Raw genomic sequence first — 12241 nt, 5'->3', positions numbered from 1 at the left:
GATTTAGGACTGCTTCCTTCTATTTTTTGGTCGAAAAAAATGAGTTAGAACGAAGGGAAACCAAATCTTATAGAGCTAAACCGGCATAGGGGCGAGGGATCCACCTTCATGTGCCTGTTTGTGCAGTCTCACTAAAATCTGAATATCTCTCAATTCTGAAGTCGTATGGACAAATGATTTAGTGCGTTGGAAAGTAGACTTGTAGACCTTCGATTTCATATATTGGGGTTCTTCTAAAGCTTTATAGATTGGGAGAAAAGCTCCGAGACATTTAACCCAATTTTCAGAAAATTTATCAAAGAAACTTGCTCTTAACTTTTGCCAACTTTTTATTTCTTAACTTGCTTGACTTCAAAACTTAACTTATGATCATTGGGAGACTATATGATCTTATAAAACATCCTTATTAGCATATAAGACACTCTTTGTCTTATCCCCAAAGGTACTGGTTAACTTAAGCGTTCTGAACGAGCGGGGTGTTAGAATAGACATTCTTTAACTCAAACTTGTTTAAGGGCATCCTTGACCCATAACGTTAGTCTAATTCTTTGATCTTTTTTTTTTACCTCCCCTTTTTTAACCTTATTCTCCTGAAATGATACACCAAGTCATATAAGCCTCATACACTCATTCAATGATACACATATTATGCGAAAGAACCATGGGGTCTCACACAACAAATCTGTAACCCTACCATTAGTTTTTTTTTTAATAGGGAAAAACATTAGTAAGACATGTCCATTTCTGTTCAGTATTTTATAAAAACACTGCTTTTGGGGAATTGTTTCCTAAAACTAAAAACAAATATACCAGCAAAAGTTTCAAGTCTAACACTTATACTAAACGGCCCTTAATCTTTTTTTTCTACTGGTTCACTAAAAGCCTCTTACTATTTTCAAGAAGTCATTGAACTGAATGTCTATTCTGTTTCATTCAGTTAATCAAATGACATTGAAACTAGAATAGTCATTCAATCTGAAAGTCATTCCTTTTTTTTTCGATACATCAGTTGAAAGGCATTCCTTAAGAAGCACTGTTGTTAGAAGAGAATCAATGTCAAACAAGACCTTTTTTTACTTTCTGAGAACTCATATGAAAGTTGAACGAAAAAAATTTAGATAAAGAATGAGAATAATATGGATGCTAGCTAGAACACCCTCATCATCAGGTGAAAAAAATCAAGGTCACTACTCTCAGGAATCTATAAAAGAAATGCAGGATCCTGTTTTCCTCAATCTAATAGTGCTTAAATAACTATTTTACCATACCATCCGACAGTATGAGATTTCCATATTTGGTCTTCAGTAATGCCTGCCAAATATTCTAGCTCCACACAAATACAGGTAAGTAAGCTACTATAGTCTTTGCCTTCGTCTATTTCTTAATCAGCTTTTAATGGACTGGGCTTACAAAGATCTACCATTTGCAAATTGAATAGGTCACTGTGAAGTAATTGATTTCGAAGCCACATTATTCTTGCAGAAGATTTGATTCTATCCAATTCTTGGAAGTTGGACTAGTGAAAAGTACAAGTATAGCAATGTTCAGGGTTTGTAAGAAACATGTGAATACCTCTTCTTTGCTCTTCTTGCCTCCAGTGAACAACTTGTATCCACCTTAGAAAAGCAAGCCCCATCCAGACAACGATACAATCACAAACAGCAAAGTTTCAGATCATATAAGTATGACACTGCAACTTATATCAAACGCTTCGAAAGCATGCCATATTGAGTGTAAAATAGACAACTGACTCCACGAACTGCAATTGTCACAGTCAGCTAAGAGAATTCTATATTTCTAGATTAATATTTTTTCTTCATCTCTACTAAGAAAACACGTGGCACAAATATATAGTACTCCCTCTGTCCCACTTTAAATGACTTACTTTCTTTTTTAATTGGTCCAAAAAAGAATGACACATTTCTATATTTAGTAACAAATTCACTTTAAAATGCCTATTTTCTAGCCTCACAAATATCTATGACTTATTTAGACCACAAGTTTCAAGTCTTTTTTTATTTCTTAAACTCCATGTCAAGTCAAACTCACTCATATAAATTGGAACAGAGGGAGTAATGATTAAGGTGCTGGAGAAAACTTTCCTTTCACATAAAGGGTTTGCTAAATCATTGACATATCTTAGGGCTTTTCCCATCATTGTTGCAGGGGGTTGAGGAAATTTTCCAGAAGGTCTCTTGTGGTGACTACATCAAGACCTTTGATGTAAATCCAAAGTCAATCTTTAGTGTATCCACATTCTCTCTTTATGAGGAGTCTCATGAACTCTAAGTATAGAATTATTCTCTGCTTATATTATCTAATTAAACTTTGTTCCATACTTGCATTACTTTCATAATTATAAATATAGTCAGGCTTTCAACTATCAAGCTAGTGTGATAGGTTTGAAATATACTTATACCTGTCTTTGGTAGAAGAAGAAAAAGAAGTAATCAAACGAACAGGTTCCCAGTAAAGCAGAGTCCACGTTTCAATTCTATTATTATCATATTGTTTTCTGCTTCCTATTAACGTTATTCAATCTACTACTCCATAAAATTGAGAACGAGAAGGTTCTCACTGCCACCTACTACTTCCATTATGTGACCCATTCACCAAAAATCTCTAGAAAGAGCTTCAAGAAAATGAAAACTAAATATGCAGATAATAGATAGGTTGTCAACAGCAGAGACCTAAATAGCCTCCCCCTTAAGATTATTGAGGTTGTTTTTCCCTTTGAATAAAATAGAGCTATCCTATCAAACACCTTCCTCAGATGAGATTTCCTCCCTAATGTGCCAGATGGCTACTTTTACCCCGTTTATGCTCTCACTTTCTCGGACAAGTACAGGTCCAAACCAAAAGCCAAAGCTTCCTTCACTATGAAAGAAAGAGAGTGCCACAACTATTATTTCAAAAGCTCGGAAACTCCTTCTACACCAGTGCCTGACCATTGAACTTCTCCAATCAATACACATTTGCTTTTTCCAAATCACAACATACAATTAGTTTTATGTTAGTTTAGTGCTGGTCAATCTATTTAGGCGAAAAAAATACATTAAGTTGGAAAGGACAGTTTCAAGTGTCTCAATATACGAGACACACTCTCTTCCCTTGGTAAAGTAGAATTTAAGATCTCAATAAGTCATTTCATCAACTAACAAAAGTACTTGGACCTTAGAGGCACTGAAGCAAAGGAAATAGGAATACAGGCAAACATTTCAACCTTTGCATATATAATTCTATTTTCAAATCTATCACTATCCTTGTTACAAACACCAAACTTGCACAATCATTAGTTTATTGAAGCTCCAGATACTTTAACACAAAACTGAAACAAAATGTAGAAGTAAAGCATATAATTAGAGTTTTTCTTGTCCTTCCACTTTAGGCGCTACTTTGAGGTAGCTTTTCAGTAATGCTGTCAACCTGTTTACTTCAAAAGGTTGTGGTTGCTGCTCTCACTAAGCTATTAGGCTAACTGGATACATGGTGAAACTGAGCATACCTCCAATCTAAGTGTCTGGAGTACGAGGTAAATCTGGAGCAACTCTACCTTCCCTTCTGGGATTCTTCTTCCTCTTCCTCTCCAAATTGGGCTCTTTTGTTTTGAGGTCATTGCAGAAGGACCTCAATGAGGCAGCCAGGTGATCATTCCGATGTGCGGAAAGAATAACGTCTTCCATGTTTACGGACTTACGACCAGCATGCTGTGCAAATAATTCTAGGTCTTTTGATAGCTGTTCTGCAAACTTGAAGGCTAAATCAGATATACATGTGATGATCGGTTGAGAAACCTCCATACCGCATTGTTTCGCCTCACCTTCAGCAATGGAGATGGTGCATAATCGGAATCGATCTCGGAGTAAGTCGGTCACAGCTTCTTCCTCTTCTCTCTCTACATCACTTGCCATTCCTCCGTCGAGATCCTCCATTGTAGGAGAATTGTTTAGCATATCGCACTTGCCGATTGCGAAGGATGCGCGGGAAACAGGACGGTCTAATTGAATCTTCGGAAAAAGAAGAAGAAGCTGCTTGTTATGAATGGGCCGAGGCCTGTTATACCAAAACAGCCCAATACCATATTAAGGGGTTATGCATGGGATCCAAGTTAATAAGTAGCACATTCTAGGGGAAATAGGGTTAAGCAAATTGTTGAGTAAAGAGCGTTCTTATCTTTATCTTTTAGTTACTTGTAATTTCATCATAATTCCATAGTTTGAGTATTGTAATAGTGCTTCAGTTCTTATTAATATAGTGAGAATTTCGGGTTTGTTACACTGCTTGAGACGTTAGGCTTGAGAAGGGGAAGTGCGTGAAGGTTGTGGCTCGACGCGCCGTCATTGCTGCCAATGGAGTTGCCATGGCAAAAAGTAATAACTTTTCACAAACCAAAATGTCTCAAATGGAATAAGTTAGTGATGTCCATAATTACTTTTTTTTACCCTCAATTAATTACTTTAAAAAAAATAGAATTTTTTAAAAATCCTAAATTTTTAATTCATCCCGTTCATAATTAATAGGGATAAAATAATAAAATCACTATTTCAAATTGTCAATTATTGTTTTCTTAATAGGTGTGTCAATTCAAAAGTGGACAAATAATTAGGGACAGAGGCAGTAAAATGGATTTATCGACCAAAATGTTTTTTTTTTGTTTTCTCTTTTCCCTTTTTCACTTAAAAACACTATCATGAATGAAATAATAAGTACTCCCTCTATCCCTAATTACTTGTCCATTTTAACAAATCAAGAAAGAATAATTTTTTTTACCGATTAAACCCTCAATTAATTACTTTGAAAAAAAGTAAAACTTCTTGAAAATCTTAAATTTTTAATTCACCCACTTCATAATTAATAGAGATAAAAATGGTAAACTCACTATGTCAATCATTGTTTTCTTAATAGGTATATCAATTCAAAAGTGGACAAGTAATTAGGGACAGAGGGAGTATATTAGTCTATCTTTTAATTTTTATTTTTTTTTAAAATAGTTCCTTCACTCGTAAAATTTCACTATATATGTTGTTGTTCCTCCACGAGATAATAGTAAGATTTGCATACAATATATCCTCGTCAGACCTCACTTAGTGAAATTTTCACTAACTATGCTATTGTTATTATTAAAAAAATAAGTTATGGTAATAAGTACTCATACTTTTAACAACATATTGGTTAAAGTTCATAATATAAAAATCTCACATTCGTGAAATGAAAAATATTATATATAACGAATAAAATATAATTCAATTATGTTGATGTGATTAATTGTGAAGGAATTTAAACATATTAACGAGCAACATTCCCTAGTTAGATCAATATGTAATAAATTCAGTTCACGTAATTGAGTGCTCTTTTCAGGGTTGGAGGAAGAATTAAGCGCAGTTATAGGACTTCTTTGTGGTATGGCAGCAGTAGCAAAGAGAAAAGTTACTCACTCTACTTTATTAAGAAAGGGAGCAGTGAGAAAGGAATGACTATCATACCGAAATAAGACTAATAAAGTAAGATACCGAAACTCAAATTTTAAAAAAAATAGTAATGAATGATTTGACAATATCAAAAATAACAATTAAGCCATTTGTAACGTAGACTTATATTTTGCATTTTTGATAATTTGACATATATGAAAAGTGTGTAAGGAAAAAATTTGAAAGAAGTATGTACTTAGGACTTATATAATCTCCTATGTACTAATTATAATTACTAGGTGTAGAGAAAGATAGATTTACATTTTGATAAATTTAGAAGCAATTATCTTTCAGTAACCGACCATAGCTCAGTTGGTAGAGCGGAGGACTGTAGTGGGCAAAGCCTATCAGCTAATCCTTAGGTCACTGGTTCGAATCCGGTTGGTCGGATTTTTGTTTTTTATAATACAACAATTTTTGAATATGCAATCAACTTTATTTCCCCCTTTTTATTTTACTATAATCGAAGTTATTAAATTAATTTTTATAACAAAAACATTATTGGTTTTCAAGTTGTATTACAAAAGGATAAACTATGGTCAAAATAACATTATTTTGCAATCACTAACTCAAAAAGAAGTGAAGAAAAAGAGTGGCAACCTTTGCCAAACTATAATTGAAGTTAAGCTACCACTAAAAATTATGATGGGACGGATATGATCTCTTCACTCTTAATTTGAGGTTTTGGATATGAAAAAAGTTCCCGTTAAAAAGGTTTCCTCCTTTGATGAGTCTTACGCAACACAAATCTGAATTAATTGAAGTTCCAATACGAATACCTAATTAGATGGCCACACCACTATCTTCACGCTTGCACTAAATTAATTTGTGTACGTCACTAATATGCATACAGTTGATAATCAACAAAGTAACACTACTCTTGCTCCTGCCTCCAGAAAGTTGAATATGTTTATGTTAAGAAGTTTACTAAATATGTACAAATATTAAATTTAGAATTCAGATATTAACACTTGAAACTCGTCGTTCTCAGACTCAGCACTCATAAAATTGAAATTCTGACTCCGCCTCTCTCTGACGGTAAATCCTTGAGCATTGTCTTCTGAGATCAAATGATTAAACATATACCATTCTCTTCTCTTTTTTTCAGTGCTGTTCTTGTTGCTGTCTTAATTGGATAATGCTGCATATTAAATACCTTTCTTGACTCTGCCAATACAAAACACAGTAAAGATTTGCAAAGAGAACTCAAATGCTAATCTTATCAAGTTATGTTGAACGTACTAAAATGTTCTTTAATCTTGTGATCTTAAACATGTCACGTGGAAAGTTGAAACTAAAGAATTGCCATAAAACAGAAATGAACATTCTTTTTGAAATAGACTAAAAAGGAAAGTAAGACAGACAAATTGAAACGTAAGGAGTATATATATCATATGAATTAAATAAGTAACTTTGTATAATGCAAGCAATGGAGTTGATTAATTCTATAAATTGAGAAATTAACCTCTAGTATAGAAATGTTGTTGAAAAGCTCCAAGCATTCTTCTAACAACAACTTCTCTTGTACAACTACCTCTGCCATGTCCTTCATTACTTCCGCAGTTTTTTCAGCCTGATCGAAAATTTCAAACAAGTTAAACTACCTCGTATAAACTTTTATATTGTCAGCATATATAAATTAAATCCGAGACAATATAAGCAATGCTAGAAACTAGAGCAACCAAAATCTTACTCCTGATGAGAAATTGGATAATCTCAACGTGATCGATGTAGATACATCTGATGCATGTTGAAGAGCAATAATAGCCGATTGTGGTTCCACCTACAGGCTTAATCTTGTCAGTGAAATGCTCTGTGGCATATACGTAGCCACATAAAGTGAAGGGTGGTTAGTTGAACATCATCCATCGGAAAATTATAACATATACAAAAATTATAGTATATACAGTTCAAAAGTTACTTTTTAGACATGTTCGCCATTGGACTTACCGTTGCTCCTTCAATGAGAGGAACCCTACAGACTGCAGACTGTAAGCAATCCAGGGAATTTGACACTGCTGAAGAATGTTGCCTTTCAATAGAACCCCATGCTTCTAGTAACTTTATCTGCACAATACATCGAAAAAATCATATCTTTAATTGTTGTGATGGTTTTTGTTACTGTCTGACCAATATTCGTCAAGGTTAAATTAGTTCTTACTTGAGAATGAAGAACAAAACTCAATTTCATTTCCATGTTTTGCCTCTGTAGCTGCAACTTTTTTTGTACCACAGATTGTCTCATTTTTATTAGACCATCCCAAGCATATACTAAGTTTGCCTAAGAGAAAAACCAAATAAACAAGGTCAAAATTATTTTTTATAGATAATATATTAGTAAAATTCCTGACTCCGCGACTGACCTCAGCTTGTCTACTGATATTGTGATGGACTGAATCAGCTCTGGCATTTACATATCTCCACTGCAACAATTTATTATGAAGTATCCTTAAATGATGAACGCTCTCCGTCGTGCCTGGCCTAAGAGGAGATGCTGCACCAGAAGAAAATTTCTTACCTTTAAGCAATTCAAGCCCCATGCTAAGGAAATTCCCAACACTTTTCCCCTTAGAAGGACTCGTAGGGGGCTTCATATTCGACGTAAAAATCCCTCTATTTTCCATCAATACAGGAGGCGAATTCGGTCTTCCAGGAGACAAAGCCCATTTAGAAGTTTTACTGTTAAGTGAAGTAGCAGCCCTTTGTATTGGATTCTTGAATTTGAGTCCTAATTTCGGAGACTCTGGCTTTGGAACACTGCAATCTGAACTCCATCTTCGCGATTTTGATAACGAATCTTGCATATACTTCGATGGAACTTCAATACCAGACTTTCGTGAACTTAATGTTGGTGCCATATATGATGGTGCACCAATATTTCTCCCAAAAACAGGGGAATCAAAACTGTTATTTGAACAAATTTCACTGTATTCGGATTCCGATTCATTTGCTATATCAGATAAAATATCTGATCTAATTCTTGCTGAATTACATCTTCTTCCAAGCAAATTCGCATCAACAGAAAATCTTCCAGACGCAATCTGGCCACTATTACCATCCGATAAATTCGAAGATTTCGATGAATTAGTCGAAAATCTCCCTGGAAACTTGATTTTTCCAGATCCACCAAAAAACGATCTTCTTTTCTCCTTCTCTTTCGTTCTTTCGTTCTCATTCTCAAATCTACTAAACCCCGTGCAGCTCTTTTGCTTATTTAAAAACAGGGGATGAGAATTTGAATTTGAAATTTCGCGATTTTTTCGCTCTTCAACGTCTTTTAATCTCTCATTTCCTAAGTGATTACCAAAAGTATCCATGATTGAACTTGGAGAAGAAGAAGACGGCCAAAGCTTACCCATTAATCCCGATTTCTCGAAACTTTTATGCTTATTATAATCAGTAGATGATCTTGTTTTCGGTACTATACTTTCTGGAGACTGATTTTTATCATCAAAAATTGAAGAATTCGAAGTTGGAGACAAATATCTTGAACTTACTTCTCTAGATTTCGTTTTTTTTGGCTTCAATGAATCACCAAATCCAATATTTTCATAGTTTTCCTTCATAGTAACAAACAAAATTAGCAACAAAACAAACAATAATCTCACAAAAGCAAAAAATATAAAAAAAAATTGTTTGTTAGAGAAAATGAATGAAGCTAAAAACAAATACGTAAAATGTGGCGGCAACTTAGATGCTTAAGCCGGTTTCTAGTGAAAATATGAAGAAATATATGTTGTGAAGTTACGAAAAAGGGTTTTATATTGGGGATTTTGGTGAGAAGGGAAAGGGTAGTTTTGGGTTTTTAGATATGGAAAATGAAAAAATTGAATGTTAGTTGACTTGGATAGAGTTCTTAAGAAAACAAATGACATAGATAAGGATTATGTTTTGAGGTTAAGAGAAATTAATATTTAATTTTTTTTAAAAAGGAGTGTTGTTTGAGGATTCTGTTTGATTAACTTAGCCGGCATTTTTAGAATTAGCATAACATGGTGCCACTTGGTGGATTTTAAGTTTGGGATTTAACACATGGTATATGATGTAATTAAGTTGACGTTTGATTGTAGATTTAAATAGATTCAGGAAATCTATTTTAAAAAAAGATAATTAAGTTTCAAAAACTGAGTACAAACTAATTTTGAGGGGAAAATTTACTTCTACTTTCAAAAGTTCTGACTTTTTAAAAATAAAATGTACATTCAAACACAACTTTCAAGTTTCAAAAATCACAAACTTCAAAAAGTCCAATTTTCAAATTTCAATTTCATATTTTATGACCAAATGGAAGTTAAGAAATTTTTTCTTAGTTTAGAATAATTTTCTTCCTAAGGACCTAAAAAAAAAAAATAGTTTAGTGTCTGAAGCATTTCACATTTATGGATGGGTTCAGAATAGGGTTGCTCCCACGAAAAAGTATACTATAAATAGTCTATTCCAATGCAAATACTAATGACTAATTTCATAACTAAATCCTTGACTAATAAATCACATAGAGATAATCTTATCGTTGCTTACCGCCTTTGTCACTAACCCATAGGCGGCCTAATAGGGTAGATAATACTCCCTCCATTTCATATTAATTGAATTTTTGAGGTGTTTCACACCCTTTAAGAAAAGTAGATTAAGACATAAATTGAACATAGTTTTCCATTTTTACCCTTATTAATTATTGTTAAATTTATTGAAGTCATCACATTGAAAATCCAAATGAAGGGTACAAGAACACTGTAAAAGTAGTCTTGAAAACTGAACAATTAAGTTAATTTGAAAAATTGAAAATGCCTCGAAAATTCAATTAATATGGAATGGAGGGAATAGTTTTATAGGTAAACAAGGAACATTGATTATTCCCATAACACCAATAAATAAACAAATAAACCTTTTGAAATTTATATAAAAATGTTAAATTAATAATTAGCTTAATATAATCGTAGTTACATCACATATTCAAGGGTAAGTAAGTTTGTAACTTGTGTTCTAGATAAAGTTAGTTTATATAGAAGCAAACTTAAATATTTCTTAGTTCCATACTTCAAAGTTAACCCCCCCACAAAAAATGAAACAACCAACAACAATAAAAAACACAAAGACATATTTAGGAAAAAAAAATAAAGCGCCGCTGCCGGGGATCGAACCCGGGTCACCCGCGTGACAGGCGGGAATACTTACCACTATACTACAACGACCTTGTTGCTTGTTAAATTATTTAAGTTTAATTCATTCGTTATCCTCCAAATCATTTTCCAAGACCTAATACAAAACATAGGATAGTGTGGTAAAATACCTACATAAATAATTATTTTCTTAATCGGTGTGTTAAGTCAAACAGTAACAAGTAAAAATGAATGGAGTCACGGAGAGAGTATATATATGGTTAAAAGTATCTTAGAATATTTGTCAAAGTTCGTGTATTTAAACTCTCGAAAAGAAAAAACACGATAATTATTTTGGAACGGAGGGAAAATAAACTCTTAATGGGGTTCTTATTCTAATCGTTACTAAATGTATGAGTCAATCCTATCTCATTTATCATAAATGTGTTTAAGAGTTTGTATACTGAATTGGAATAGGAAAAGCCCTTTTGAATACATTAAAATTATTATGGGAAATAGGGTGGCAAGTCAAACAAAAGTCTTGTTCAAAGTGTAAGTTATTGGTTTCCTTAAGAGGAGTCAATTGTTTTAAACGCATGCCATAATTATCATTAAACTCATACTTAATTATTAATGACTCTTGTATAAGTAATTAATACACAATTAATCAAATCTCATTCATTTTCTTGAAACTAAACATACCATATAAAGATCCTTCTCAATGAAACAGTTTCACTACAATTCTCAAATCATACCATTATAGGACACATAAAACGCTTCCTAACAAAAGACGACTCAGACTCCAACTATGGGAAATAATAGCAATGAAGCTTGTGACACCAGGCTCACACTTGGACTTGCCACAAGTGATCATCATAAGAAAATTACATGTCTAGATCTATCAATTATTCCTCTTCATGACACCAGCAAGATTGATGGATCTAGCTCAAAAACTTGTAAATTTTTTAGCAAATTTAACAGTGAAAGCAAGAAGATTGGCATGAGAAAGAAACTGAGGCTTACTAAAGAACAATCCACTTTGCTTGAAGACAGTTTCAAACAGCACACTACACTCGCAATGGTATCGTTAAATGTCTTTATGGATTTAACTTATATACGCTGACAGGCTAAAGAAATCTTACACTATTGGTGTATGTCTAACCTGATGCAGGGTCAGAAACAAGAACTTGCAGCAAAATTAAAACTCAAACCAAGGCAAGTAGAAGTTTGGTTTCAGAATAGAAGAGCAAGGTAATTAAAATCTTATTTACTATATCTATTTTATTACTATATAACAATTCTTATTTTTTTTCTTCTTCTTTGATTCTAAATATGTGTTATAAAGGACTAAACTGAAGCAAACAGAAGTAGACTGTGAGTTCATGAAGAAATGGTGCCAGAGTCTGAATGATGAAAATAATAGGCTAAAGAAAGAGTTGCAAGAGCTAAGATCAATCAAGATTGATCAACGGGCGACGCCGTTTCATCTTTCCAAGACTAGGACACTGGCTCTGTGTTCATCATGCCAGAAAATTTCAAGAGGTGACACTGATGAAAAACATGAAACAGGGCTGGAAAGGGGCCAGTGATGGAATGTCCAAAAGAGCAAATTGAAACAAAAATCTTGTTTATGGAAAGAAGAAATAATAGCCCATCATTTACCACAAAGTTGTTATT

At 33.4% G+C, this 12241-nt stretch overlaps 2 protein-coding genes and 2 non-coding genes across 4 annotated transcripts; 1 reads left to right on the top strand and 3 right to left on the bottom strand.

Moving 5' to 3' along the window:
• Window positions 1-1583: 1583 nt before the first annotated feature.
• On the bottom strand, window positions 1584-4195 carry LOC102604779 (MHF histone-fold complex subunit 1). Its single transcript, XM_006357449.2, has 2 exons — window positions 3821-4195; window positions 1584-3742 (listed from the first exon to the last, which is right to left on the bottom strand). The coding sequence occupies exons 1-2, from the start codon at window positions 3951-3953 to the stop codon at window positions 3513-3515; spliced, it is 363 nt and encodes a 120-aa protein (XP_006357511.1). The 5' UTR covers window positions 3954-4195; the 3' UTR covers window positions 1584-3512.
• Window positions 4196-5765: 1570 nt separating this feature from the next.
• TRNAY-GUA (transfer RNA tyrosine (anticodon GUA)) lies at window positions 5766-5858 on the top strand. The gene is made up of 2 exons: window positions 5766-5802; window positions 5823-5858. It is a non-coding gene; the product is annotated as a tRNA-Tyr (tRNA).
• Window positions 5859-6367: 509 nt separating this feature from the next.
• Window positions 6368-9270, bottom strand: LOC102593927 (QWRF motif-containing protein 3). The gene is made up of 6 exons (XM_006357499.2): window positions 7832-9270; window positions 7630-7749; window positions 7419-7535; window positions 7162-7251; window positions 6934-7041; window positions 6368-6635 (listed from the first exon to the last, which is right to left on the bottom strand). The coding sequence occupies exons 1-6, from the start codon at window positions 9032-9034 to the stop codon at window positions 6573-6575; spliced, it is 1701 nt and encodes a 566-aa protein (XP_006357561.1). The 5' UTR covers window positions 9035-9270; the 3' UTR covers window positions 6368-6572.
• Window positions 9271-10585: 1315 nt separating this feature from the next.
• Window positions 10586-10657, bottom strand: TRNAD-GUC (transfer RNA aspartic acid (anticodon GUC)). Its single transcript has one exon. It is a non-coding gene; the product is annotated as a tRNA-Asp (tRNA).
• Window positions 10658-12241: the final 1584 nt, after the last annotated feature.

The sequence above is a fragment of the Solanum tuberosum genome, unplaced genomic scaffold (genome assembly GCF_000226075.1).
Source record: "Solanum tuberosum cultivar DM 1-3 516 R44 unplaced genomic scaffold, SolTub_3.0 scf00233, whole genome shotgun sequence".
In the NCBI taxonomy this organism is placed as follows: Eukaryota; Viridiplantae; Streptophyta; class Magnoliopsida; order Solanales; family Solanaceae; genus Solanum; species Solanum tuberosum.
The sequence above is the reverse complement of the archived record's forward strand: the minus strand, read 5'-3'. Positions and strand labels throughout refer to the sequence as shown.